This window comes from Drosophila ananassae, chromosome 3L, assembly GCF_017639315.1.
Source record: "Drosophila ananassae strain 14024-0371.13 chromosome 3L, ASM1763931v2, whole genome shotgun sequence".
NCBI classification, from domain to species: Eukaryota; Metazoa; Arthropoda; class Insecta; order Diptera; family Drosophilidae; genus Drosophila; species Drosophila ananassae.
Genome location: NC_057929.1, coordinates 9,332,426 through 9,359,186, shown reverse-complemented (window position 1 = coordinate 9,359,186; position 26,761 = coordinate 9,332,426). Strand labels below are relative to the sequence as shown.

At 44.4% G+C, this 26,761-nt stretch overlaps 7 protein-coding genes and 1 long non-coding RNA gene across 13 annotated transcripts; 3 read left to right on the top strand and 5 right to left on the bottom strand.

The window, feature by feature from the left end:
* The first annotated feature begins 332 nt into the window (after positions 1 to 332).
* LOC6494613 (EF-hand domain-containing family member C2) lies at positions 333 to 3,204 on the top strand. Its single transcript, XM_001959977.4, has 4 exons — positions 333 to 700; positions 761 to 1,834; positions 1,901 to 2,422; positions 2,477 to 3,204. Exons 1-4 carry the CDS (start codon positions 650 to 652, stop codon positions 3,125 to 3,127), a joined length of 2,298 nt encoding a protein of 765 aa, XP_001960013.1. The 5' UTR covers positions 333 to 649; the 3' UTR covers positions 3,128 to 3,204.
* On the bottom strand, positions 3,138 to 5,812 carry LOC6496000 (2-hydroxyacyl-CoA lyase 1). Its single transcript, XM_001959976.4, has 4 exons — positions 5,620 to 5,812; positions 4,845 to 5,040; positions 3,539 to 4,778; positions 3,138 to 3,458 (listed from the first exon to the last, which is right to left on the bottom strand). The coding sequence occupies exons 1-4, from the start codon at positions 5,668 to 5,670 to the stop codon at positions 3,239 to 3,241; spliced, it is 1,707 nt and encodes a 568-aa protein (XP_001960012.1). The 5' UTR covers positions 5,671 to 5,812; the 3' UTR covers positions 3,138 to 3,238.
* Positions 5,813 to 6,234: 422 nt separating this feature from the next.
* Positions 6,235 to 13,922, bottom strand: LOC6495999 (sialin). Of its 2 annotated transcripts, none has more exons than XM_044715735.1 (7): positions 13,842 to 13,922; positions 9,579 to 9,646; positions 9,117 to 9,265; positions 8,325 to 8,867; positions 7,983 to 8,262; positions 6,595 to 6,836; positions 6,235 to 6,535 (listed from the first exon to the last, which is right to left on the bottom strand). In XM_044715735.1, the coding sequence occupies exons 2-7, from the start codon at positions 9,595 to 9,597 to the stop codon at positions 6,377 to 6,379; spliced, it is 1,392 nt and encodes a 463-aa protein (XP_044571670.1). In that variant the 5' UTR covers positions 9,598 to 9,646; positions 13,842 to 13,922; the 3' UTR covers positions 6,235 to 6,376. The 2 variants fall into 2 exon arrangements, with proteins under 2 accessions (XP_044571670.1, XP_001960011.1); XM_001959975.4 differs by lacking the exon at positions 13,842 to 13,922 and adding an exon at positions 13,075 to 13,220.
* Positions 13,923 to 14,216: 294 nt separating this feature from the next.
* On the bottom strand, positions 14,217 to 16,751 carry LOC6495998 (arginyl-tRNA--protein transferase 1). 3 transcript variants are annotated; one of them, XM_014908095.3, is made up of 8 exons: positions 16,540 to 16,751; positions 16,004 to 16,456; positions 15,770 to 15,945; positions 15,422 to 15,574; positions 14,968 to 15,149; positions 14,745 to 14,908; positions 14,527 to 14,678; positions 14,217 to 14,472 (listed from the first exon to the last, which is right to left on the bottom strand). In XM_014908095.3, exons 1-8 carry the CDS (start codon positions 16,622 to 16,624, stop codon positions 14,374 to 14,376), a joined length of 1,464 nt encoding a protein of 487 aa, XP_014763581.1. In that variant the 5' UTR covers positions 16,625 to 16,751; the 3' UTR covers positions 14,217 to 14,373. The 3 variants fall into 3 exon arrangements, with proteins under 3 accessions (XP_014763581.1, XP_001960010.2, XP_044571669.1); XM_001959974.4 differs by lacking the exon at positions 15,422 to 15,574 and adding an exon at positions 15,228 to 15,377; XM_044715734.1 differs by lacking the exons at positions 14,217 to 14,472; positions 14,527 to 14,678; positions 14,745 to 14,908; positions 15,422 to 15,574 and adding an exon at positions 15,228 to 15,394 and having other exon boundaries at positions 15,102 to 15,149.
* A 40-nt stretch (positions 16,752 to 16,791) lies between these two features.
* LOC6494614 (hormone-sensitive lipase) lies at positions 16,792 to 20,514 on the top strand. Of its 3 annotated transcripts, none has more exons than XM_014907377.3 (4): positions 16,792 to 16,937; positions 17,348 to 19,735; positions 19,787 to 19,912; positions 19,969 to 20,514. In XM_014907377.3, the coding sequence occupies exons 2-4, from the start codon at positions 17,354 to 17,356 to the stop codon at positions 20,101 to 20,103; spliced, it is 2,643 nt and encodes an 880-aa protein (XP_014762863.1). In that variant the 5' UTR covers positions 16,792 to 16,937; positions 17,348 to 17,353; the 3' UTR covers positions 20,104 to 20,514. The 3 variants fall into 3 exon arrangements, with proteins under 3 accessions (XP_014762863.1, XP_014762864.1, XP_001960009.1); XM_014907378.3 differs by having other exon boundaries at positions 16,792 to 17,049; XM_001959973.4 differs by lacking the exon at positions 16,792 to 16,937 and adding an exon at positions 17,101 to 17,251.
* Positions 20,515 to 20,648: 134 nt separating this feature from the next.
* Positions 20,649 to 25,425, bottom strand: LOC6495997 (23 kDa integral membrane protein). The gene is made up of 6 exons (XM_001959972.4): positions 25,333 to 25,425; positions 23,805 to 23,913; positions 21,560 to 21,751; positions 21,336 to 21,497; positions 21,077 to 21,271; positions 20,649 to 21,001 (listed from the first exon to the last, which is right to left on the bottom strand). The coding sequence occupies exons 2-6, from the start codon at positions 23,862 to 23,864 to the stop codon at positions 20,930 to 20,932; spliced, it is 681 nt and encodes a 226-aa protein (XP_001960008.1). The 5' UTR covers positions 23,865 to 23,913; positions 25,333 to 25,425; the 3' UTR covers positions 20,649 to 20,929.
* Positions 24,003 to 25,333, bottom strand: LOC6495996. The gene is made up of 2 exons (XM_001959971.4): positions 25,075 to 25,333; positions 24,003 to 25,019 (listed from the first exon to the last, which is right to left on the bottom strand). Exon 2 carries the CDS (start codon positions 24,985 to 24,987, stop codon positions 24,271 to 24,273), a length of 717 nt encoding a protein of 238 aa, XP_001960007.1. The 5' UTR covers positions 24,988 to 25,019; positions 25,075 to 25,333; the 3' UTR covers positions 24,003 to 24,270.
* On the top strand, positions 25,388 to 25,797 carry LOC116654766. Its single transcript, XR_004309981.2, has 2 exons — positions 25,388 to 25,518; positions 25,599 to 25,797. It is a non-coding gene; the product is annotated as an uncharacterized LOC116654766 (long non-coding RNA).
* The last annotated feature ends 964 nt before the right edge of the window (positions 25,798 to 26,761 follow it).

Below are 26,761 nucleotides of genomic sequence, written 5' to 3'. Positions count from 1 at the left end.
GCTTTTAGGTTCAGCAACTAAGTTACTGTGACGAAAGTAACTCAACTATGATAAATATTAAAGATATGTAAGAAACCAATAAAGAACATAAGGCAGAATTCAAAAATTAATGTTAATCACATTGAAATGTTCCTTTTACTTCAAAGATATATTCAATACATTTATTGACATTATAATTCAAAATTAAATTGTTAAAATAAATCACTTAATTGCTTCAATCTAATCAGGTTTATCATTTTGTTTATATCTTTGTTTATGGAATCTATAAAAAACCATTTGAATCTGGCTCATCTCTGTTAATTAATTGTTTAAACAAAATGAAAGATATTTAAAGGTAGTGGCTGTCAAAGAATTCCATGGAAACCGCTACCAGTTGCCTGTTGGTTACCCAACCAGTTATCCAGCTATCCAGAGTTTGTCCCGGGTGCCATGGCAAGAGGTGTCACCATAGTTGCGTTTGTTCCATTTATCGAATAGCAGCGGAAATGTCGAAACACTCCGGCAGTCCAAAATTCTGTTGCGTGGCGTTAACTGCCACTAGACTACTTTTAGCTTCTAAACAAATGTAACCACAACTATTTGGCATAGTATTTTACTAAATTTAAGTACAAAATTAAATAAAATAAAGTGTTAAAAATTATCTGTAAAAATGATGCGACTGCCAGGAATGCCCATGCTTCCAGGAGCACAGTTCTATGATGTGAGTGTCCTCTAATCAAAAAAAAAACCCACTCCTTAAAGTAAAATGAAAAATTTGTAGCGCAGCGAACGGCGTCGTCCGAGGAAACAAACCTTGATGCACTACCAGGGCATTCAGATGCTGTCCGACCGACGGGAACCGGAACTGGTGGAGCCCAATGGCATAGTGGTTGATCCAAAATGCCCACCAGTTCCGGCCCAAATCAATAGCTTGTGGGCTCCAAAGGCCACCGTCAAACTGCCACCCTGGCTGGCCTACGACAAGCAGGTGCTCTGTTTCAACGCCTACTTCAAGGAGAACCTTACCGAGATCTACCACGCCCCCTACCAGGTGCGCAAGGTGAAGATCTACTTCTACTTGGAGGATGGCACCATGCAGGTTACCGAGCCGAAGGTGGAGAACTCGGGGATTCCCCAGGGCTGCCTCGTCCACCGCCAGCGCATCCCCAAGGCACCGCCCACCGACCGCGAATTCATCTCCATCTTCGACCTCAATGTGGACACCAATGTGCAGATCTTTGATCGGGTTTACCACATCAGTGGATGCGACGTCTTCACTCGGCAGTTCCTCAACCGAGCTGGAATCTTTGTGCCAGAGCCGCTGGAGGAGCCAAGTGATCCCACGACGGAAATCCGGAAGCGCTCCGGAATAAAGCAAACAGCCACTGCCTGCAGCTCTGCTTTGCCCAAAAAGCATGCTTTTGCGCAGTTCCTGCAGTTCGACAGGCGGGTGCTGAAGTTCCAGGGCTATTGGAACGATCGCAGCGAGTTTGGGGATGTGAGGAAGCTGGATATCTGCTACTACCTGGCTGATGACACCATTGACATAAAGGAGAAGTTTCCTCGGAATTCGGGTCGCGAAGGACCTAGCACTTTTCTTCGGAGAGCTAAGCTGCCCAAGGACTTCTCAGGACTTCCACTTCCTGGGCAACAGACGTCGGTAACATTGCTGAATGTCCTGGGAAGCAATATGAGGGATGTGCGTTACGTAGCCGACCCGTTGAACACGGGCCAGAAACAGGAGCAATACTACACCGATCAGGATCTGCAGATAGGAGCCGTATTGAATGTCTTTGGCCGGGCTGTCGTACTCACGGGCTGTGACCAGTTCACCCAAAGTTACTACAGAGCCAAGGTGAGTTAGGGGGGATATACATTTCGAACTTAGTTTCCAACATATACTATTTATTATGCTCCCCAGTACGGCATTGAGGAGTTCACACCACAAGCAGTCCCAGAACGAAGCGACATACGCCCTCACACCCAGGTGGGAATGGCATCTCGGCGCCTGCCGCCCTACAACGGATGGGGCAGTCACGAGGACTCCGAGGGCAACTGCATCACCGTAGAACCAAAGCCACCGCAGGCCGACTTTAAGAAGCTCTTCAAATACGACGGCTGCATCCTGCGATTCGGAGCCAAGCTAATCTCCCCGATACGAGAAAATGACGAGCGGGATTTCGTCATCAGCTACTTCTTGGCCGACGACACATTACAGGTTTACGTGGCATCGCGTCGAAACTCCGGCTTCCTGGGCGGCGAGTTCCTCAAAAAGGCACGAGTGCCATTACCGGGACAGAACATGTTTGGCTCCGCGCGTCCGGAGTACTTTAGAGCCAATGACTTCTACATTGGCCGCACCATGACCCTAAAGGATCACATATTCCACATTGTTTCCGCAGATGAGTTTACGCTGCTCTACATGGAACACCATCCCAGCGAGGTGAGCCTAAGAATCGGTTTAAGAATGAGTTTACATATCTTCTTTGTGTTGTAGTTTCCTGTGGCTGATATTCGAAGAATTATGGAGAAGATCCGCAATGCCGTTCGTCCAGAGTACAAGCAGTTCGTTCTAAGCTGCAAGCCTGACGGAGATCTTGGAGACTTCACCACCGTGGGCTTCGAGACGCTGCGCTCCACCCTCCTGTCGTATCTGTCCAAGGAGAGCCTGCTCAGCCACGAAATAGTGACAGTGTGTCGCTACTTCTCGGCTGAGCAGGCTATGCCCCCCAGCTGCGACAGGAACAGGGTGCGAGCTGCAGCCCAATTGGAGTTGAAGCGTGCCCTGTGGAACAGTGCCGAAGAGCTGAACGATCATCTGAGCCACATCAATCCCACCTGCCGGCCGTATATCAGCGAGGCTCAAGTGAGGTCCACGCTGAGAGGATGCCGACTGCCCTTCAGTCTGGAGCTAGTAGAGGACATCCTGCAGGTGCTTCAGCGAAACGGTGAGGGTGAGATTGAGGTGCGCGACTTTCTGGCCTTCTTCAACATGCGCCACGACCAAGTGCCCGACATTGCGCCCATCAACATCGCCTTCGAGCTTTGCCCGAAGCTGCCGTTCCTGCACAAGGGCCGCCTGGTGGACTTCACCTGGTTCCTGGACTACCTGGGCCTCGAGGAGGAACTAAAACGGGCCAACATTTAAAGTACGAGGCTTGATTATCAAAAATTGCATGTATATACAGAAAAATTCGTGGCAATATAACTTTTCGGAATGGTGAACATTGTGCTTATGATCTAATCGGCTATTTGTATCCTACAGTTTAGACTCGGTAAGCCAGTTGAAGGACTGTGGCTTCCGGTCAGAGGACGGGCTGATGGCCACGTTAATGATGGTCGGCCTGTCGGTGAGCTGGTTGGCCGCCTTCACAGCCGCCTGCAGCTGCTCAATCTCGGTGCAGAAGTAGCCCTGCATGCCGAACATTTTCATCATCTCCTCGTAGCGAACCTGAACGCCCAACGCCGAGGGTGGCGTGCTGCAAGATAAGATTAGCATTGATTACTTGTTTCCAGATACGTTCTACGCCGATAAGATGCCACGGGGAGAAGTACTCACATTTGGGTCAGATCGCCCTCACTGCGAATGGCCTCGAAGGTGTCCTTGTCGAAGCCACCGTAGATTCCGTTGTTGTTCACGATCACAATGGTCACGGGGAGCTTGTAGCGCACCATGGTCTCGATCTCCATGCCCGAGAATCCGAAGGCACTATCGCCCTCCACACAAAGAACACGCTTGCCGGGAGCAAAATCACGACAGAACAGAGCAGCGGCCACTGCGAATCCTGGGCCAACACCCATCGTTCCGAAGGTACCAGCGTCCAAGCGATGACGCGGCTGCTCGTTCAACAACATGGAGCGACCAATGTCCATGGTGTTGGCTCCCTCGCTCACGATGATGGTGTCCTTAGGCAAGAGCTCCCGCAAGTGATGGAAGACGGCGTAGTAGTTCAGCGGCGTCTGGGTATTCAGCGACATCTGCTGGACTGTGTCGCGGTTCTGCTTGCACTTGGCGGCCAGCTGCTTCCACCAGTCCTGCTCGTAGCCGAAGCGGAAGTTCACGGCGTTCATCTGCTCGAACAGCTGCTCGGCGAAGGGACGAATGTCGGCCTGGATGGCCACCGAGGCCACCACAGAGTTGTGCAATTCCTCGGGGTTAATGTCCACCTGGATGAATTTTACATCCTTGTCGTAACGAGGAGGTTTGCCAAAGTGAAGGATCCAGTTGAGGCGGGCGCCCAGAAGCAGAACCACATCCGCCTTCTGCAGAGCCAGAGTACGGGCCGAGGAGACACACTGCGGCGCTGTGTCGGAGACCACACCCTTGCCCATCGGTGTTGGAAGGAAGGGCAGGTTTGTGTTCTCGATGAAGTGGCGCAGCGTGTTCTCGGCATGAGCATAGGCGGATCCCTTGCCAACAATCACCAGCGGCCGCTTGGCCTGGCGCAGGAGCTTGGCAGCCCGGATGACGTCGTCATGGGGAGGATAGGCCAGCGGGGGAGCTGGGTGAGCAGGGGCCTTGTAGATGCGCTCCTCGAGAGCCTTCGACTGCAAGATATTTCCGGGGAAATCCAGATAGGCCACTCCTGGACGTCCGTACGTGGCATAACGCACAGCCTTCTCCACATGCAGCGGAATCAGAGCTGCGGTTGGCGGACGAGCGGCGTACTTGCAGTAGGGACGCGAGAGCTCCACCTGCGGGCACTCCTGGAAGCCGCCGATGCCTTCGTGATCCTGGTTGGTGGCTCCTCCAATGACAATCAGGGGCCAGCAGTTAACCTGGGCATTAGCCATGCCACCTAGTTGATAAATAGCAATATAAAATTAACATATTTATGACACTGAGTGGGTCACTTGAAGTGCACCTGTAACATGCAGTAGTCCGGGTCCGGAAACCACCAAGCAGACTCCGGGCTTGCCAGTCAGATAGCCAATGGCCTGGGCGGCATAACAGGCGGCCTGTTCGTTGCGCATTCCGATGTACTTCAGTCCGGCTGCCTGGAAGGCCATGGACAGCTCGATAACTGGGATGCCGATGATGCCAAAGACATACTCCACACCCTGGAGATAAAATATGCAATCAGATAATAGTTAGTTAAGTTATCTAGTTCAGTAGTCTAGGATGTCTTAAAATGATGTATGGAATTATTCAAAAATATAAATATCACATTGCTTGCATCACATAACACGTATAATCCTAAAAAATCTAACCAAAATACCAACACGTTTTCGGCGATTAGGCGTGGGATCCGGGTTAAGTTTTATTGATTTTAATCTGGCTCCCCAGTCCACCGATAATCGCTGCAAGCGCAAGGGTGTTTGGGTCGTGCTACTAAACCTTTGGAACACACAAGGCTTTATCACAATCCGTTTTCCGTTTATGAACAAGAATAATTATAATCGGGGGGCGATGGCAACAACAACAACAGCAGCAGTACTAACCAAGTGTTTTGAACTTTGCACAACAAACAGGTGCCTTCCACTTTATAAGATAAGCTACCATTGTTCTCATCACCTCCATGGCCCTCACAATCGTCCCCCATGGAGTCGAGAGGAATGCCATGTCTCAAAAAATGCAAATAATCCACAAATGCAGAAAAGTGCAATGTAGAATTTTTGGACAAAATGGTTGAACCTTACCTGTTGCTTCAGTGACTCGGCAATAATCTGCACGGCTTCAACCTCGGCCATTTTGTGCGATATTTATGGTAATTGTGCTAGAGTTGCTAAAACCGCGACCGCGTTCTTTTGCGTACTGGACTAAAATTAGTTAAACAAATTAAAATATACAACCCAAGGGAAGCGGTGGCCGCAGGCTAGAGGTGGGACAAACACAATCGATATTTCGATGATCGCATATTCCGATGCATCGACACTCACGACACTCGATCAATACATTCGATTTATAGCGTACATGTTATCGATAATTTGCCTTAGTATGGCGGGATTTTTATAATGGTTTTAAAAATAAACTTTTCTAATGCCAAAAGCTTTTTATTTTATGGCTTACGCATTGAAGCATTATATAATTTGTTTATTGACGCACTAATCGCTTAAAGGAGAATGTTAATTAACCATCAAAAGCTGCGCTTTATTGCATGTCCTCACATTGATTAGCGTTTGACTAATTAATTTTAATTTTTTGTCTGAATGGAGAACGCAATGAACTTCTGCAAAAAAAAAACCCCCCAGCCAAGCTAAGGTCGTTGTGCCAGTCTTAGAGCAACTGGTTTGGCCAGTAATTCACAGCCCAAGTGTGCTAAATAACAACAAATTATATTTATTAATAATAAATACAAGGCTAAAGCTTTAATAGGACTCTCCAAAAACAAGCGCACTTCATAGTTATGGCATAATACTAAACATAAAACATCACAGGTGACTGCCAGGACACAAACTACAACTTTGTGTTGACAATATCCTCTCGCGACTCTGTGGTCTCCACTTCGTTCCACTTCTGGATCTTGCCAGAGCCAAAGACCCAGAAAAAGAGGGCGGGCAATATGTAGGCAGCAGCTCCAATGATGAAGACCCAATGCCACTGATCGATGGTGTTCTAACGGCGAGAGAAAACTATTAAACTCAATAAACTTTAGACGAATCCTGCTGACAAACCTCTTCTTTTGTAAAGGCTGCCACAATCAAGGGCGAGAAAATTCCTGGCGTTGTTCCAATGCAGTTAATGATTCCATATAGAGTACCCGCATAGTTAGGTGCCAAGTCCTGGGAGTTGGCCAAGTTGGAGGCAGTGGCAGCTCCGTTGAATCCCAGCGAAATGGTCATAATGGCCACACAAACGTAAGGATCTCGTCCGAAGTAAGCCAGAATAATAAGCATAACACCTGGCAAGATGTGAGCTATCCAGGAAGGAAACAAATAATAATATTACAAAAAATAAAAATATGAGCAAAAAAGATAGATCATCGAAGATACCTTGAATGATGAGTTCGAAGAAGGGATCCATGGCACAATAAATTAAACAAAAAATAATTATAATAAAAAAATAAAAATGCTTTTAGTGGGAGGCCGTGGAGCTAATAGATATCATGATAAGATCCATGAGTTATAAAAAAAAGACTGACACAGAAAATTAAAAAAAAAAAAATAAGAAAATAAGACATGAGACCAAAAGTATAATGTCTGAAGGACGAGAATCTTCCGCCCGAAGTATGGAAGTAAGGTATAATGACACCGAAATAACAAATAAGAAAAATTAAACAAGAAAATTAGAGACCAGACCACAAATACCATGTCTGAATGAAGTGAATCTGAAGACGACTTTGATGATACGCCAAGTATTTTTTAATTTTAAATAATAATTAAAATAAACTTAAAAATAAATAAAAAGCTGATAGAAATCATGATAGGATCCAAGGGTTGGAAGTAACAATTATTAAAAATAAAAAAAAACGAGAAAATAAGAAACCAAGAGACCAAAAGTACCATGTCTGAATGACGTGAATCTGAAGACGACTTTGATGATAGGCCATGCATTTTTTAATTTTAAATATTAATTAAAATAAACTTAAAAACAAATAATAAGAAAATCAGTGAAGGGCGTGGAGCTGATAGAGATCATGATAGGATCCAAGGGTTGGAAGTAACAATAATTAAAAATAAAAAAAAAAACTAAAATAATAAGAAAATAAGAAGATCCCCACTTCATTTTCTGCAGAAGGCCCAGAACTTGACAATTTCTTATTTTCAGTTCAAATAAAATAAAATAAAATGAAAAATAAATATGAAGAAAAAAGTAGATGTTGTTAGCTTGAAAGCCACTAACTGAATGACTGGGAATGTCCAAGAGACCTCTATTTATACGAAAATCTCAGAGTCATTCTCTGAAAAAGTTCAAAGGTTGCTTTGTTGATTTTCAGTTTTTTGACATCCTGTACTGTTAGTAACATTAGTAATGTTACAGTTACTGTTATTATTCTCTAAAACACTTAGAGTATAATGCCCCAAAAGAATAAAAATAAAGTTTTCTAAATAAATAAACTTACATGGTAAGCAGAAGGCCTTGCGCATTTTAGTGACCGTCAACCAGCCCCGGCTACGAATCCAATCCGCCACTGCTCCGAATCCAAAGGCGCAGAGCAGACGTGCCACATGTGGCAAGCTTGATAGGAAACCGGCGGAGGAGAGATTGAAGCCCAGGACCTCGCTCAAGAACTTGGGAGTGGCGGTGATCAGGAAGAACAGACCCCACATGCTGCCGTAGTGGAGGAATAACAGGGACCAGAAGGGCAGCGAAAGAACCAGTTCCTTGTATGGAGGCCATTTCTGTAATAAATAAATAATTATTAGAAAAGCTATTAAGATAAAAATTACTCTGCCGAACTCACCTTCTTGTTGCTGAGGGTGTTGCCCAAGCTATTTTCAATGTATTCCCTCTCCTTGAGGCTGATTGACGTATGCTGGGCAGGAGTATCGGCCACCAGATAGAACCACACGGCCACCACAATCAGGACGAATATGCCCACGGCGTAGAAGGCCCATCTCCAGCCCAGGTTCTCGATGATCACTCCACTGATGGGCCACGTAATGACCGTGCCAAAGGTGCCGCCCATAAGCGAGGCCACAAACTTGCCCTTCTCGTCCGGCGGCGACCATTTGGACACCAGGCTATGGCAGCAGGGATACACCACTCCGTTGAGGAAGCCGATCAGGAAGCGGACGGCAAACACTGCATACTTGTCCCAGGCAGCGGCCGCCGGAGTTAAGGCTGTGAGGATGCCGGCCACCAAGCAGCTGTATCCTGCCACATTCCGGGCTCCCAGCATTTCGGCCAGGGTTCCGGCGGGCAGGGAAGTGATCATGTAGCCATAAAAATAGGCACCCAACAGCAGGGCCTGGTCCGATTGAGTCCAATTGTACCGAGGTCCGTACTGTAATTAAAAATAAAATATATTATTTAAGCCATTACTTCCATCATAAATGAATCATAAATTTCTAGGAACGTTTCAAAAACAATTAGAGAGCCTTTGCTAAATGGGAGATATTTTAATATTGAAATCCCCAATGCAAAAATTGACTCAAAAAAGTGTTAATTTAAGGCTTAATAAGTAAGGTAAGATTATTGTTTTTTCCCCATAAAGTAATTTGGCTTTTCCCTTTAAAAATATCATAAAACTCACATCTGGGAGGACCTCCGTGGTGCCATTATCGTTACTGCTAGTGTCCACCATGGCAATGATGTTGATGGAGAGATTCACCCTCATCATGTAGCTGAGGAGACAAGCCATGAACAGCATGATGGCCAAGTTGACCCTCTTGGGCACATAGACTGCGAACGACAGTAAATATTTATTATTGACAGATCATTTATTCAGATTTCGAAGGGGCACAGGCCCCTCTCGAATTATTAGAGTAATTAGCGGAGATCTCTATTCTGGGGGACTGACTGGGGACTCGAAATTAAATTACTAATGGGTTGCGCATGCGCGAATTTCAATATTTGCAGTTCGGATATTGAATTTTTTCGGGGTATTTGGGATTTCACTTCGACATCTCACGTGAGGCTTTATGGACTCATGACTCGTGCTCCGACCGACTGTGGCAATATATTCCGCGAACCGGAGATGGATTCGGATACTTACAGCACGGCATGAAGGCCATTTTGGAGGCTTTTGTTATGGGTCCGCCGGTGGCAGTCGACAGCTGTCAGCTGAAACGAGAAGAAAACAACAACAGGAAGCGGTTAGCCAGACACTTTTATGCAGATCACTTTATGGGGGTACTCCCCCCTGACTTTTGCCAAATTTATGGAAGCATAAAATAAATAAATTATTAATTGATATGCCGAGTCATCATCAGCAGATCGCTAAGATCTATAGCCTATAATAAATTTAAGGCTATTTTTGGCTTACTTTTTTTTAACAAAAACAAACGTGAGCAGATATTTAAATCTTAAAACTGTAAGTTGCACAAACAACTATACATTTTAGTGGCTTGTTTGTTTAAATATATTGAAAAGTGAAACGTTAAACGTTCATAAATCAAATTATATTGTCTAAAAACATTGCTTTTGTTCAACAATTTCTCATATATTTTTAATATTTTTGAATAGTTAGACTATTAACCCATTATCTCAATGAAGATGTCATAATACCGCCAGCTTAGACCCGATAATCGCGGGGCACGTGTAACGGTCTATTTAGAACTGGCAAGCGTATCGCTCCAAAGTGCTTTCGGCGGTATCTGCGTGCAATGCACTTGTCAGATTCTATGAGCACGTCCCACTCGGCACTTGGCCGTCGCCACGGCACGTGAGAGACCCGTTTAAATAAATTGTAAAATGCACAAAAAATAAATCAAAGTGTCGAACAGCAAACGTCAGAGTTGCCGGAAAATAGGAAGCTGCTTTCCGTAATTGCCCAGCAACATGCTACGATCATTTTCAAATCATTAAAAATTTTCCCTGCGATTTGATAATGCCATTTATGCCTATATCGAAGCCAGTGAGAATCGCTCTATAATAAAAGCCAAGTTCGGGGTAATTGAAGCATTTAAACAGCTGCCCGGCTGCACTTTCCACACAAAAGAAATGTTTGCGCAAAATGGCTTTCAAAATATATATAATCGGGTGACATAAAGAGGGAGTTTAAGTGAAGTCGCCCAGTTGTGGGATTGCTTAATATTTCCACCCACAATATGGCACAGTTTTTGTTATGAATCGGCCTGGGAGAAATATATATTAAGAAACAAATTCAAACACTAATGAGAGCTCTCTGTTCTTAACTGATTTAAGAGGCCCCTTAAATCATGAGGAGGGCCCTCATAAGTGTACACCTTAAATTTTCCTATTATTTCCGTGATAACTTATCGCAAGCAAATTTCTGAATGGAGCCAAGGAAAGGCAGTAAAGTCTAGTATAGAACAAGCGCCAACTTATCTTCAAGAGCTCGAAAAAAAACCCAAAGAAACAAAGGGTTTTTTCTTTTTATTCCATAAATAGATATTTCATCTATAATTTATCCCAAGCAGAGACTAGATAACGGTCTAAAGATATTTTTAATATTTCAATTCAAATTTAATTACGTGATTTGGATGTGAAATACCCGGTAGATTCGGGAAAACTAATTTGGCAAACAATATATTTGTACAAAATTATTGATTTGCAATACGTGAATTGAAATTTTTAATTATAGATGCCCATGGGAAAAGATCAAAGAACCTTAGCCAATTAATAACCTTCAGATTTAATTTGGACTTAATAGTAAGTTAGTGAACTTTTAATTATAGGGCAGAATTAGAGAGATTTAAGATCTGGTTACAGATTGTTCACCGAGAGCATTGTTTTGAAAGCCCAAACAAATCATATTCCTTTATTTTTTGGTGACTAAGAGTGTGTGCTTTCCCCAACTTACTGCCCAAGTTATTAAGTTAATAAGTTACTAAGTTACTTAGTAATGTGCGGAAAGTAAGCCATCCCGTCAGCCTCTCTCTAATCTTAAACGTTACGTTCCACCATCATCGCCTTCAATGTCGGACTCTATAAAATCAGCTCGACAATTTATTGGCCATAAAGTAGGTGTTATAAAATATAGTCGAATATGGCCGGACGGACGGAGCGAGATAAGTTTTAGCCATCATTGGCTAGTAAACAGCGGTCATTAAAGTCAGGTTAATCGTCAATTAGCCGCAATCGCAGTGGACTGTGGATTGATGCGATAAATGATTTGATTTATGGGCGGATAGCAGGATCAAAATACACACTACAAGGCTGATAAACTGTTGGGTTTCTTGGAACTTGAAGGGGAGATGGCTCCATCTGTTTGGAGCCCAATTTATTAGCTATTCCCAACACGCTTGCCACTTTACATAAGAGTTGGTTACCCACTTGACACAGTTTGAGGTGGGTCTCTCTCTCTTTTCCCATATCTTTCGCTATATCTTTCGCTATATATCTTTTGGATCCTCGACAAGTCGAAGCCCCTGTGTCATTTGTTGTCACCCGACTGGTGTCCGATTCTGATTCTAATTTCTGGCTCTGAACTCTGCAAATGTATTCAACGGCAATCAACCGTAACTGGCAAACAAATGGCAAAAAAGGTAATGAACCCAGTTAGTTGGCATTTTTTTGTATTGTAGATCATTGTTTTTATTATTTTTTCGGTTCTCATAGCCTCACAGTAAACTACTATTTGCACTGATTCCCATTCGAATCATATAATCTGTGTTTTTTTGCATTTTTGCACGTTATAATTAATTTTTTTTTGGAAGGAAAAAAAAAGGCACATCGCAATATTATTCGTTGTATTACGATTGTAAATACCTGTCCGTTTTATTTGGCATTTGAATAATGAGAAATCAATGCGACAATGTCGAAAATTGCACGCGCATGTTAATAACGAACACGAGTCGCAAAAATATTAAACCGTGCGTTTCAAAATATATATTATTTTTGCATACGATTTGAGAAATATTTGACATTAACCCAGTAACTAGTTTCCATCGAACCAGATACCAGATACAAGATAGTCCAAAGTCTGGTATTCCGACTGAAAGATTGGAATAACAACTGCTGATTATCGATTCCCGGACCGGAAAGAGATCACTTGCCCAAAATCCACAATAAAAATGAAATTGTTTCGGAACGGTGGTCGCGGTTCAATGAATCGCATTCAAAAACAAAAAACAAAACCAGTTATTATATTATTTGAAATTCAAATTTTTTTTTGGGCCAAAATGGCCAACACTAAAAATAGTCGACATTTTAGATTGAAAGTAGACGGAAAAGAGGGCCTGTCCCAGAGGCCTATTTGTTCTTGATCCACATTCAGAGGTTCGTTATTTTTCGAAAACTTTTTGAAAACTATTCACCAAAAATCACACGATCGATCACAAAGCACTCAAAGTCTTCGCTGTTCATCTTCACTTATGGCTTCGTCTCACACTTCTTTCGTGGCACAATTTTGCATGGAATTTTTCCACAAAAACGGCCCCCAAAACTTAATATTGTATGATGTTGTATGAGAAATGTTTTGGATATCGGAATTCGAAAATTCGGAATTCCAAAACTGGACTTTCCCGTTGAGAGCCTCGAATAATGCTTTAATTGCTTGAATTTTTTTAGTTGCACCGACGACTCACTTTTGTTATTTTGGTACTTGGAGTAGAGTTACTTGGAGCTACTTGGTTAAGTTTTGGTAGCCGGCCACCGCCGCCGGATCAAACTGCTGAGAACGTCGAGCGCCGAATGAAGCTAAATCGCCAACTGCCAATGGCATATATACTTGGGGCTTGGGGCTTGGGGCGACGATTTTTAAGCAAAACTTTGCAGCGCAGTCGTCGCACTCGCAGTCACTGATTTTAGCCAAGCAACAGCCCCCCGGCAGCAGCGGCGGTTAAAAAATTGTTTAAATTGTTGTTGACGGCTAAAATCTCCTCGTATAGCTCGACGACTGGCTTTTTACGCTTTCTGATAGCGTGCCAAAAAAATCGCATGCGATTTTACTTACCAGCGAACACACCAAAATCGAAACACTTATTTTCACAAAATCGTGCTAAAATGTAAATCAATAAACACGGTGACTAACAATTTAAAATAAATTTCTACCATATCCCCCACAACACATAATATTCCTTGCTAATTTATTATACAAATTCGCGTTGGTGCTGAATAGTTTATGAAGGAATTTGGCAGTTTTATAACTTCGAACGGTCGAAATCCGCCGCCATTCTTAAATTAAGTTTTTAAAAATACAATTATTAAACACGTGTTGCGAAAAGTCATCTAACCGTTCAAGTGTTTCACAATTTTATATAATTAGTAAATGCCAGCGAAAAGCCACAGATGCGCAGAACATCAGGTTATAAGTTATTTATTTGTTTTTGAACAAATATTACAGACTCCTCACCTGGAACAATTTGAAGACTAATTGCAAAGGGCCTCTGGCATCCGAACCATTCGGCAGCTCACCGCTTTTTAACTTTATGGCTGCCGTTAGCTTCCTGGACGACTAACTATCTCATGATATAGGCCATAATGTATTATCTCAGCTGGCTGGTTATCCGACAAGTGCCAACATGGAATGTCTGTGTGGGTCGCCGTTGCCAGCCCATAAAGCTTAATTGATGCATTTAGCTGCTTGTTCCTGATAAGCTCCGATGATGAGTGAAAACATCTGTCCGCTTGTCTCCTCGCCGTTGTATTAATGACTTACAGCTTACTTAAAAGGCACCTGATACACAAAATAGTCGGTGTTCCATTAGCAAAATAAACTCTGCATATATTTAAGTGCAAGGCCATTGAACATTTAATTATTCTGTAAAGCTGATTTAATTTAGAACATATTTGCTAAGATCAACAATGAATAAACAATCAAAGGGAGTTTTAATCTCTACTATGGCTCTAAACCGACCAATTAAAAATAAAAGTTGTGTTCATCTTTAGGACATGTTAACATACAGCATCCTCCGGGCGCAATCTTTTCCCACTAGCCTGCTGTATTCTACAATCGTGTCTCGCTCCTTGTCTTGGCCAACAATCTAACAAAATTCAAATAAATTATCCATTTAAGACTATTATCCGACTTGAAATACCTTCAAATAGTGCTTGTAATCAGTAAAGGTTTTGGAATCTAGCAGCAGCATAACCTCATCCAAGTGCTCCATCAGAAACTCATTCACATCCCTGGCAGAATCATCCGGATTAAGACGCTGGTATTTGTTTTCATCCAACTTAGAACGAATGGCTAATGATGACAGTAAAATAGTTAAAATTAAACAAGAAGATAAAGGGAATTTTCCAGTATTATCACCGTCAGTAAGCGACAGCCAGACGTAAGTCTCTGGGCACAGCAAGTAGGAGGCAGACAGCTTGCCCTTGTAGCGCATTTTGGGGCAGGAGTGAATGTAGAAGCCCATGTAATAGTATTTCAATGACGGCACACTCTCGGCTATCGTCTGCACAAAGTCTATTTCCCTGAAATATAATATACTTTAAATATAATACTCTTGATATCCTGGAAGTCTGTTCTTTACCTGAGAGATCCATATGTTCCAAGCGATAAGAAGCTATACTCTGGGTCGTAAAAGAAGTACACAGAACTGACTGATCCAGGCAGTATGTCGATTACACCCACAGCTATTAGCTTATCGTCCAGCCAATACTGTTGATGAAACGATCCGTAACCCATTTCCGGCCCATCGATGGGCTTTTCATTCTAAAAAGGAATTAAAAATGAAATATTACGTATTCGCCCTAAAAAAGTTTGATTTTCGAACGCTGAAAATGGAGCAACCTTCATGGGCGTCATTTGCAGATGATCCTTGTAGGCCTCTGTGTCCTTGGGCGGATCGTTGTGAATGGATATCTGATACTTTCGGTACAGACTGTAGCTGGCGGGCAGAGTGCGCTTGAACTCGTTGCTGTGGACGTGCACCAGACGCAGCTGCAACGACAATTCGGCTAATAAGAATCAGAGTTTATAATTACCTTAAGGGGCGATTTGACCAAGAACCGCTGCATACTAGCAAGGGTGAGGCGTGCAGGATTATCATTGTGAACGACTAACTGGTACTTGCGATACAATGCGAGCACCTCATCAGCGCAAGTGCGCTCAATGTCTGAGGAAGCGACCAAAGTGATCTGCAAGAACACAAACAGCACAAAACAGTGTGTCTACATGTAGAGGGACACTCGTAATGGGGTTCATCGGTCGCAGGTTGGACACAAGCACACATAACGCAAACCGAACACACAACACAAAATTAACACGCTAACCAACCAAGCTCTGCATACGGCCACAAACAGTAGTTAAGAATTAAAGCAATTGGTACGTACTTGTAGCTTGTGCTTGTCACTCTCGCTGGCAGACGATATAAAGTCGCGTAGACCCTTCTCCTGAGAACCGGGCTTGGTGGGTGGCGGTGGTGCCAAATCCCCCAGTTTGGCCTGCCGACGCTCCAACCGCATTTGCTTCGCCTTTTTGCGCGGCGCATTCGAGATCGGTGCGGCAGCTGATAAGAAATAAAAAATAAATTACCATTTTCACAAGGATCAGTATCTTGAACGCACATTTGTTGGTGCCAAGAGTTGGGGGTGGAGCTGACGGACCGGTAGCAGCTGGTGGGGACGGCTTGGCTACCGGGTTGGGTTTCTTCTGAGCCTCCACGAGTGACGCAACTTGCTCCACATTGATAACAGCCGGACTCTTATCAGGCAGCTGCGGTTGGGGCTCGCTGGCATTGACCTCGCCATGTAATGCTGCATCATCCGCATCCCCATCCCCGTCACCACCGTTCCCAGAGCCAGATTCACGCTTTCCGTCACGCAAATACCGCGACATGCGCCTCAGAATGCGCTTGTTGGACTTGGTCAGCTTGAACTCCAGGGCATCGCACTTGATGGTGTAGCAGGGGCAGCAGGTATCCTCATTGCGCAGCTTGTAGCAGTAGTTTCCGCAGCGACGCCAGCCGCGGTCGATGAGATCCTGGTAGTCCTGGCATCGCATGCTATACGCATGCATACCTGAGTCATACACAACGAAAGTAATGAGTACATTGCACCTGGGGACCTGTTTCGGGTTCTGTTTTTTTGGTTTTTGTTCTCACCGTGCGACTTGCTGCAGTTGGTGCCGGAACAGTAGCCGCACTTGCTCAGCTGGTTGCCAAAATATTGCACAATGCTCATGCTCATGTTGCCGATGCCTTTTTGCCGTTCAATGTGTCAACATATCGCAATTAAATGTATTTAAATTGAATTTCCGAGCCGCTATTGCGAAATAGTTTACATATTCGATGGACCTGTAACGATAGTATCGATAACGGCGTTAGTGATCGCACTCCCGCGATATACAAATTGGTCTCAAAATACTCTTCCCGACAGTTTGCTGGCCACACTGGCCTAATTCGGTAAACTTGATGTCCCAAGTTTTATAAAATATATAAAGAGCCGCCTTAGCTGGAGTCTGTTAGAATGAATTAACTTAGACGCACCGTGGCACTACATTGTAAGTGTTCGAGCCAAGAACCCGAAAACCAATCGTTAAAGTCGTTAAATAGCAGACGTCTGGACAAAGTGCGTAGTTGAGTGAAAGTTTTGATGGCCTTTCTTTGGCGCAGGTAGCTTTGAAATGCACTTTTAATGGTAATGAGATGCAGTACAATGCCAGCTTGAAGTGAAACCGGAATTTGATTCGATTTGGTTCCATAAAAATTCCGTTCCATTTCATGACAAACTGGCACAAAAGCTCTAGTCTCTGAGGTGGCTCAGACGACCTTCACACCTTTCACACAAAGTTAGTCAGTCGCATCCTGTAACAATGTAAATAGTTGTGGCTTGTTATCACCCAGTATTGTTTGATAAGCCTTTTGTGATTGAAAACAAAGAAATAACTAACAAACTTTCTATTCTGGCTAGCGCACAATGATTGACGCAACTTCTGCGGAGCGGGGAAGCCCCCAATTGAGCGCTCTCTTCAACGACAATCTGAAACTAGCCCACGAAGACGGGATCCGGAGCTCGATGAACGGAAAAGCTGGACCGGAGACAATCGACCCACCCTCCAACGTACCCGCCGACCTGCAGACAGACTACGGTAGCCTCTTCTCCGCTTGCCAGGAGCACGCCTCCTTCTTCGCCAAGGACAACACCGAGTACGGTCAGCGCCTGCACGCCGCCCACATTGCCTGGCAGGATTTCATAGTACTGGCCAATAGGCTGGTCCTGCAGATCCAGGCCTTCGCCCACGAGTACGACTTCGATGAACAGACGCCCGGCAACGGATACCGAAGCTTCATCTATGTTACCAACGCCTGCATTTCCCACGGCAGCAACATCTGCCGGCAGCTACTTGCCTTTCGATCGACTCTCTTCTTCCGCAAGAAGTTCTACATGAAGGAGGTCGAGGCCTGCTCGCAGCTGCTCTCCTCCCTGTGCACCTGTATGCAGTATCTGCTGATCCTGCGCCAGTGGTCGGTCAACACCGGCGACCTGTTCGCCTGCGGAAACCACACTGCCGAGCAGCTCTTCGAGCTGGGGGACACCATTAATCAGTATTGTTTCTACGGACGCTGTCTGGGCTTTCAGTATGGCGACTCCATTCGGGGAGTTCTTAGGTTCCTGGGCATATCCATGGCCAGTTACTCCGAGTCCTTCTACTCCCAGGAGGGTGACGGTGCCATCGTGAAGACCACCCGGAGTCTGTGGACCAGCGGCAAGTACCTCATGAATCCGGAACTGCGCGCCCGCCGCATCGTTAACATTTCGCAGAACGCCAAGATCGATTTCTGCAAGTCCTTCTGGTTTCTTGCCGAATCAGAACTGATGCTCAAGCTCCCAAGCATCGTGGGAAGTTCCATTAAGGTGAACCGGCTGATAGAGCTGCCGGCGGAGCCCCTTAAGCTACCGCGACGGAAGGGCTTCAAGCCCAAAGAGAACTCCAGCAGCGATGTTAACCAGAACGTGGGAGACGATGAGTTTGTAGATATACCAGTGCCCACGGCTCATCTGGGACCTGGTCTGCCGGTTTCCGTGCGTCTGCTGAGCGCCAGGAGACGCTCCGGGATGCTGGGCGAGGGCCGGTATCGAGGATGGCACAAGCCCCCACCGCCGAGCCGGTCCATTCTGTTTCACTGCCATGGCGGCGGCTTTGTGGCCCAGTCCTCAAAATCCCATGAGCTATACCTGAGGGATTGGGCGGTGTCCTTGGACTGCCCCATTCTCTCGGTGGACTACAGCCTGGCGCCGGAAGCTCCCTTCCCACGAGCCCTTCAGGAGGTATACTACGCCTACTGCTGGATGCTGAACAACACCGAGCTCCTGGGCACAACTGCGGAGAGAATTGTGTGTGCTGGGGACTCGGCGGGAGCGAATCTCTCCATCGGAGTGGCCCTCAAGTGCATCGAGCAGGGAGTTCGCGTGCCAGACGGTCTGTTCTTGGCCTACTGCCCCACTCTGGTTAGCTTCGTGCCCAGTCCAGCTCGGCTTCTGTGCCTGATGGACCCGCTGCTGCCATTCGGTTTCATGATGCGATGCCTACGTGCCTATGCCGCTCCTGCCCAGGAGACGCTGAGAGAGAACGCCAGACACGTTGAGGATGCGGCTCAAATCCGCAACGCCCAGAAGTCCAATGTGGGCAGTCTCAACTCCAGTCGCCGCACCTCGATAGCCAGGAGCCCCCTGACACCCCTGGAAGCCAATCCCGAGCCGGATGACGACAGCAGTGACACCTTCGCCAGTGCCTCGGCCTCGTACCACAGCCAGACCGTGGAGCGAACCGATCTGCCCAACACCGAGGGCGACAACAGCTCCTGTGTCTCCTTCGAAGACGACTCGCAACCCATTGTCCATTACCCCGTTGAGATATCCGCTGATACCCCCCAGGACGCCGCCTCAGCAGCCTACATTGACAACTTCCTGGACAAGTATCTGATTGACACCGCCACCATGGAGGCGACCGAAGAAACAGATGCCCCGGAACGACCTAAGGAAAATGGACATGGAAAAGTCAACGAGGATGATAATATCCTTGTGGAGACGGGACGCGATCTCATCGCAATCGACACGCTTCAGGGTCGGCTTCAGGACGCCGTCAATAACATCACAAATACCTTAACCCGCTACACTCAGTCCTACGAGATCCATGGGGCCAACACGGTCGACCAGCGGGACGTGCGCAACATGGATGCACTGATTGCCAGGAGCCCCAGCGAGGAGTTCGCCTTTGATGTGCCTAAGGATCCCTTCCTGTCGCCCTATTGGGCCAGTGACGAATGGCTATCCCAGATGCCAGAAACAAAAATTCTTGTGAGCTAAATAATAATAATAATAATACAACTCTAATATCCTTTCTTGTAGACTCTTAATATGGACCCTTGCCTGGATGATTGCGTAATGTTTGCCAAGAAACTCAAGCGCCTTGGCCGTGATGTGCAGTTGGAAATTTTGGAAGGTCTACCCCATGGATTCCTAAACTTTACCATGGTACTCTATCAATATTTCCAAAAAAAAATCAAAAATCTAATCCAAATCCTTTTCAGCTATCGAATGAGGCCATGGAGGGGTCCAAGCACTGCATTGAATCTCTGAAGAAACTACTTCAAGTCACTCCGAAGGACAAAACCGAAGACGACGAGGAGTCCTCCAGTCCGAGTGCCAGCTTAGCGGCCTCGTAGGATGAGTTTCAATCGGTCTATACGCCTATTGGGCTGGAGGACGAGGACCCTCCCTTGCCAGGAGGGTTAGATTGTGAGTGACATCATGGTTTCAGTATCACTGTAACATAAAGTCACTTGAATTCAATCTAATCCGGATTCAATCCTCTTATCCTCTAGTAGGGATGTACAGATCGAATATTGTTATATGCCGGAACGGAATGTTCATTGTTATACGCACCTTTCTTGCTTTGTTTATTTTGTAATCTCAACATTTTTAAAACACTTTTATACGGACACAGCTTTCTATGTTTTATATACTCACGATTTATGTATTAGGTCATATATATACATTAGCTTTTAGCGAGCCAAGTATGCAAGTATTGGAAGCGTGTAAACACGCACTATTTATTATACAAATACTATATATTATATATTATACAATTGTACAATGCTCTTGAACAACAGGCTCCCAAATTTGTGCCTGAGACGTAACACGTACTTACATTCACAAAAAAAAAAGTCGCCTCTTAATAAAAAATAGCCAGAGAACTTGAAAGAAATTGTTTCTTTTTGTAAAATAAATGTCTCAGTTTATTGCAATCTCTATGTTTATAAATTAATTTGTACAGTAATTAAAAAAATAAGTAATTAGCACAATCAATATATGTAACTCTGATCCTATTATGATCCTTTAAAACGCGATCATGTCTAATTGGTTGCGTGCTTCGCTGCATAATAACTTGAGATAATGTTAATTTTCAATGGCCATCCGTATCAGGTGATGAATTCGTAAATTGGGCAACATAATTCGTACTTTTTGTTTCAATTAAATATAGTTTAGGGATTAGTAGTCCGCACGGCGTCGATAGTTCCGGATGCTATTGGCCAGGCAGCAGGCGAAGACAAAGCCAACAAACTGAAAGGATACAAAAGGATCAGGATCAATATCAAAACAATTACATTTTCAATAAATAGTATAACTCCAACGCACCTCAATGGCTGCAATAACCAGTCCGGAATACTTGATAATGTCACTGTTCCTGTCCCAGAAATCAACAAAGGCTCCCTTGCATCCTCGCCTGTAGACAGTGTCCGAGCGGCAGTTGTTGGTGTCCTTGCAGCAGGAAGGCGGGAAGAATCCCTGGTAGGAGTAGTCGGCGTAGCTGCTGCGTCCACAGCACTCCATCTAAAGGCATTAGAATAATTATAATCATTATATCATTAGGAGAAACTCTCTCTTCAATACTTACGCTGATCTGAATGGCATCCATGTAGTCGGCACGACGAGTGCGACGCTCCCAGGCCTTCTCCACCACATCTCCCATCAACTTGAGGTACTGCTCCTTGTGCACCCACATGTAAATGACCAGGGCCAGCTGTCCAATCATCAGGACGAACAGCAGAATCGAGTACTACAGGTAAAGATATAAAAATATTCCTAGAATCTATGCCATAAAACAGAGATTAACCTTACCGTCATGGACATGCAGTAGGACTCCCGGATAGCACCGCAGCAGCCGAACCATGAGATCAGAAGGATAACGGCTCCCAGGACGATCATGGTAATCGGCACCTGCTGGTTCCTCACGGCCTCGGCGAAGTCATCGATGCTGTGGATGTTGCTGAACAGCAAGGCTCCAAATACGATCAGCAAGATGCCACATATCTGGGAAGTTAATTGTTAAAAATTAACAAATTATGAGCTAATAATATTTAATAAAAATTATGAGAACAATAACTATTTACTGATTAGTTTAGTCAGCTTTGATAGGGCTTATAAGGAGTTGATATAAAAAAGTTATATAAAAATACAAGAAATTAGACCTTATCTTTAAAATTTGTAGGTTGAAGTTGTTTTTAAAAATATCTTTGGGAATTAAAATTTATTTTATATACAATGGAGGTCTAGTCTTTAAAGCATTTAATCTTCTTTACTTCACTAATTTCAAATAGTTCTCCCGTCTTTATTAATTTATTAGTTGTTTGTAGGTTTTTAGTTTTTTATAAAAAAGATATACTGGAGGTCTTGTCTTTTAAGCTTTTTATCTCCTTCACTTTATATAAATATTTAACCCGTCTTTATTAATTTATTCATTTTAAATTATTATTCATCATTCTACTAAATCATTCTTTCTTTTTAAAAGTTGGTTGGGCTATTAAAAGTAAGCTTTTTTAAACAAAAATCTATCAATTGTTCGCAGTGTAAACTTTCCAGAAAAGCTTTTTTCGAAAAGATCGAAAAGCTAACGATACTTTTTGAATGAAAACGAGTGCCTTTTACGAGTTTGTTCTTTTAATTGTTAACTAAATACACAAAATAAACATAAACTAACTGAATATATAAAATATGAATACCTTCTATGCTAGAACTATTTATTTTATGAAATATTCTGCCCACTATTGCAGTGATGGCTTGTCAAAATGGCGTATCTCTTATCGGTTCACCTCTATTCCTAATTAAGATTACTGTTAGTCCTGTGATATCTGTGATAAGAATCGAAAACAAATTTACCTTGGCTTTGATTTTGATTTTTATCGCCCTGCGTCATGCTCTATTTAATTAGAGAGATAAACTAATTCGATCTAATAGCGCCATGACTAATGGAGAGACTGACGAGTTCATCAGTTCAATGGAGCAGATCAGATCGGAACAGATGAGAGCAGAATGGCGACATCAGCGATGTCTAATTATATAGATTCCCACCCACCCGTCTGGGTGGGTCTTCTCTAGTGCTGTCCGGCATCCCCAGGCCCCACTCCCCCACTCGTTGGAAATTTAGTTCAAGTTTGACGTTGTGATGTTCTTCATTTTTTTTTTTTTTGGCTCTGGCCGAAATGGGGGCAAGTTCACCTCCAATTAAGTCAACTATTTTGGGCCGTCCCATCCAAAGCAGTTGCACAATTCTACGCTGAGTGGGAGTGTAAAAATTCTCAGTGCAATTGGCATTTGATGTTTGCGTGACGGGAATAATGTCCGATAACACCTGGAAGTCAGGGCTCCAAACTGGTTGTCCGACCAGAGTACAGTTGCAGTTAGAAGTTGCAAAAGCATATTGAAATGCCACTGCTGGTGGCTTTCGTTTCGGCCACTTGGAACCAGTTAACCTCGGGGCTCAGCCGGATGCCATAATACGGAGTACGATTGTACGAATGTGGGGGAACTCTATTCCGAAACCCGTTTAGGCCACCAAAAAATAAACAAACACATTTTTTTGGGGGGGTCCAGAGTGTACACAAATGAATACAGAATATTTTGGTGGCACTACGTCACTGAGGTAGCCCAATTTTAATAACAGGTTTGGCATACTAATGATCGCAAGTTCCCCCAAAAGTCTTGCCCCCAAACAGAGTACAGTTCGCTTGAAAAGTATACCTATACCTTTTCGTACAATTTGTAATTAATTTTAAAGTTTATTGTAAGTTTTAACAGACTTCTATAATTAGATTTCTAATCACGTTGACTAATAAAAAATATTACTTAAGATACAACCCTAAAAAACAATTTTTTCGACCTGATTCCGAGTCTGTAGGCCTGAAACTTTCTCGCCAGACACTACCAATTTTCGGATTTGGTTATTACTGGTTGGGGGCAAACCAGTTTAAACCGTAGTAGCATGCTAGTTGTATCATTCGAGAGCCTAAGCTGGGACTAAATTGGGGCTGGGCCCCGGCTATAGCCCGGTCGGAAAATGATATAATCCATGAGGCGGGGTACTCACCGAACAGAGCAAATTGAATATAAATAGGATATATTTAACCATGGAGATTCCGCAGCTCATTTTGGTTGAGATTCGTGGGACGGTGGTGTGGCTGAAGGTGGAGAAAGAACTGCAATCGTTCGGGGGAACAGAAAAAGAATGGGATTGAGAAGAAAATCAAATATGTATAATAATTCGTGAGACTCAGGCAGTGAAAAGTTGGGTATTATAATCGTTTTATTTGGGAAACGGCGTCCGTCCACATATTCTAAAACTCTCAAGCACACGCACACACACTCACAGCACACACAGCAAGACCACGGACTGATGTCATCCGTGATGGCAAAACAACATTTTGTTTATTTTAAAAAAATGCTTGCGTTCGGTTAAGCCAACTGAGCAAATCGGCACACAATCACGTACAGCTGGTCTGTGGATCGATTGTCGTTCGTTTTGTATTGCCACCCCGCCCTGGGGATGGGCTGGATCAGCGGACCAGCTCCGGCAGGAGCTTCTCCTTGGGCAGGAGACGCTGCTTGAGCTCGTTGAAACGGCGCCAGATGTACGGATAGCTGGCCGCCCAGCTCAGCCAGGCCTCCTTCTCGGCCGTGGTGCGTTCCACCTTCTGCAAGTACTGGTAGTACTTCCCGTTGCGCTTCACAGCGGCCGCTGCATCCTGGGCGAAGCGGGCGAATCGCAGCTTGAGAAGGGTCTCCGAGACGTCCAGCAGGCGGTTGCCCTTGGGCGGGTGCACCAGGCACAGCTGGCAGACGACGAAGTCCTTGTTGCTGCTCTTCAGCGGCAGGAAGGTGGCCTCCCGTCCGACCAGGCACTGGTTCAGCCAGGAGTAGCCGTTGGCGTTGACACGTACACCCGGCAGCTTGACGGGCAGCAGGCGCTTCCGGCTGGTGAACAGCGGAATCAGTGGACGGTGCTGGATGAGGAGGAGCGTGTCCTGGTCGCGCTGCTGCACTCCGGAGATCCGGCCGGTGTGCATGACGCGCTCGTTGATGAGACGCTCGGGGATGTGGGAGGGCTGCTTGAACTGGCGCACCAGGTAGGCGGGCTTGCGCTTCACGTAGGCCACCGCCAGCATTAGGGCGGAGGTGCCGTAGATGACCAGCTCGCTGCCGATTGTGTCCCGTTCCAGGTAGTTACATAAGCCCTGGTACTTGGCCTGCAGGTATTCCTTTGTGGACTCCATCCCTCGGGTCACTCGGGTTAAGTAACTGGCGCCTGCAAATGCTCGGATGTAGATTGTTTCGTGGGCTTCCGAACAAGGTCACTTTACCAGCACCAACTTGTTATGTATTAGGGCTGGATTTATTTCCACGGCCTGTCGGAAAGTGGCTAATTTTGTCGTTGACAAACTTTCGGATTCTGTTCAGCTTTTCTTAGAGACGATTCTTTTCTTAGCGATGGGAGTCCCAGTTTATGATCTCACTGCGCGTACTTTACAACACTGGCTTACGCTCTTCCGCCCATTCAAGCTCTCTCTCTCTCTCTCTCACAGACACACACACTGAAAAATGCACCCCGTTACACACACCTGTTGACCCTTTAGGACGAGTTGTTTTCGTGCGCGTTATGTGGAATGAACCGTTCGAGAGTCGAAGTCAAAAGAGACTGCGAGATCGGACGGCGGCGCAAAGCTTTGCAGCTTCAACCGCCTGCTTCGACACCCACACAGTCGCAAAAGCACACAGATACACGTTGGCGCGTAGAATTTGTTTTGGTAACGTCTCGCCACCCCCCTCCTCCGCTAATTGCACTAACTTGTTTTTTATTTACTTATTATTATTGTTTTTTTTTTAGCCAATTGCCCTGACTAAGCCCTTTGTTTATTTGTTTATTTATGCAAATTAGAGGTGTTGCGGTCACGGTCGGATATCTGGTGGTTTGAAAGTGATATATATTTAATACGAATTGGATTCCCAAGGTTAAGACAGACATTAAAAATATATATTAATTGTTTTTCCCAAATCCTATTAAAATTATTCACTTTTCATCATAATTTTAGTTTTTTAGAACCCTGATTTATTCAAAAAAGCTTCGAAAAATATGTTTTTGAAGTTAATAAAGTGAGAAATTGAATTAAAAACCCCCTTAAACAAACACGTTTGCGGTTTTTTGAACTGTCGTGGGCGTATCTGTATCTGCTTTTCCTGAAATCGCTGACAGCCATCCCGTTTAGACCGTTTTTTATTTAAAGTTTCCATTACAACAATACTTACTATGGCTTCGGGCATGGCTTCCGTTTTTAATTACCCCCTCAGTTTGGAGGGGGGGACTCTCAACCTCCCAACCATTGTAATTGTCTGTAACTTTTCCTTGACACACAAACAACAACAATAACAACAACACCAATAGTAGTAGCCAACGAACAAAACTGGTTTTCAACGGGGTGTTGCTGTAAAGTGTTACGTAATCGGATTGGACGAGCCTAGACTCGGAAACTTTTATTTTCGAATTTCTGGAGTAACGAAGAAGAGGTCTGGGACTTGAGACCCCCCCTAAAGCACCCACTGGCTCGGCTAATTAACAAGTGTGCGCCTCGCAATTGACCCCACGTTGTTGTTCCGTATTCAAATGAGTTTCCAGCATAAACTTTAAAAACAAAAAATATTAATCTTGTGTGTCATCAATAAGGGGGTGCACTGGTGTTCGAGGAATTCTAAAAATCCAGGAAGCAAAATAGGCAGGGGCTTCTTATCAAAATAGAATATTTTTCCAAGTATTCAGGGCTTTTTTTTAAGCCTTAAACTATTAATTATGTAAAACTATAATATATATACATTTTCTATAAAATATTTATATATTATTTTAATAACTCGCAGCTGTTAGTTTCCAGAATTTTTCTAAAAAGACAGCCCTCTTATCAATATGGAATATTTTTTTAAAAAATCCCGCCTTTTATTATTTAATAATCAAGGTTATCATTATTTTCCATTTTCTTAATAACTAGCACGTGCTGTTTC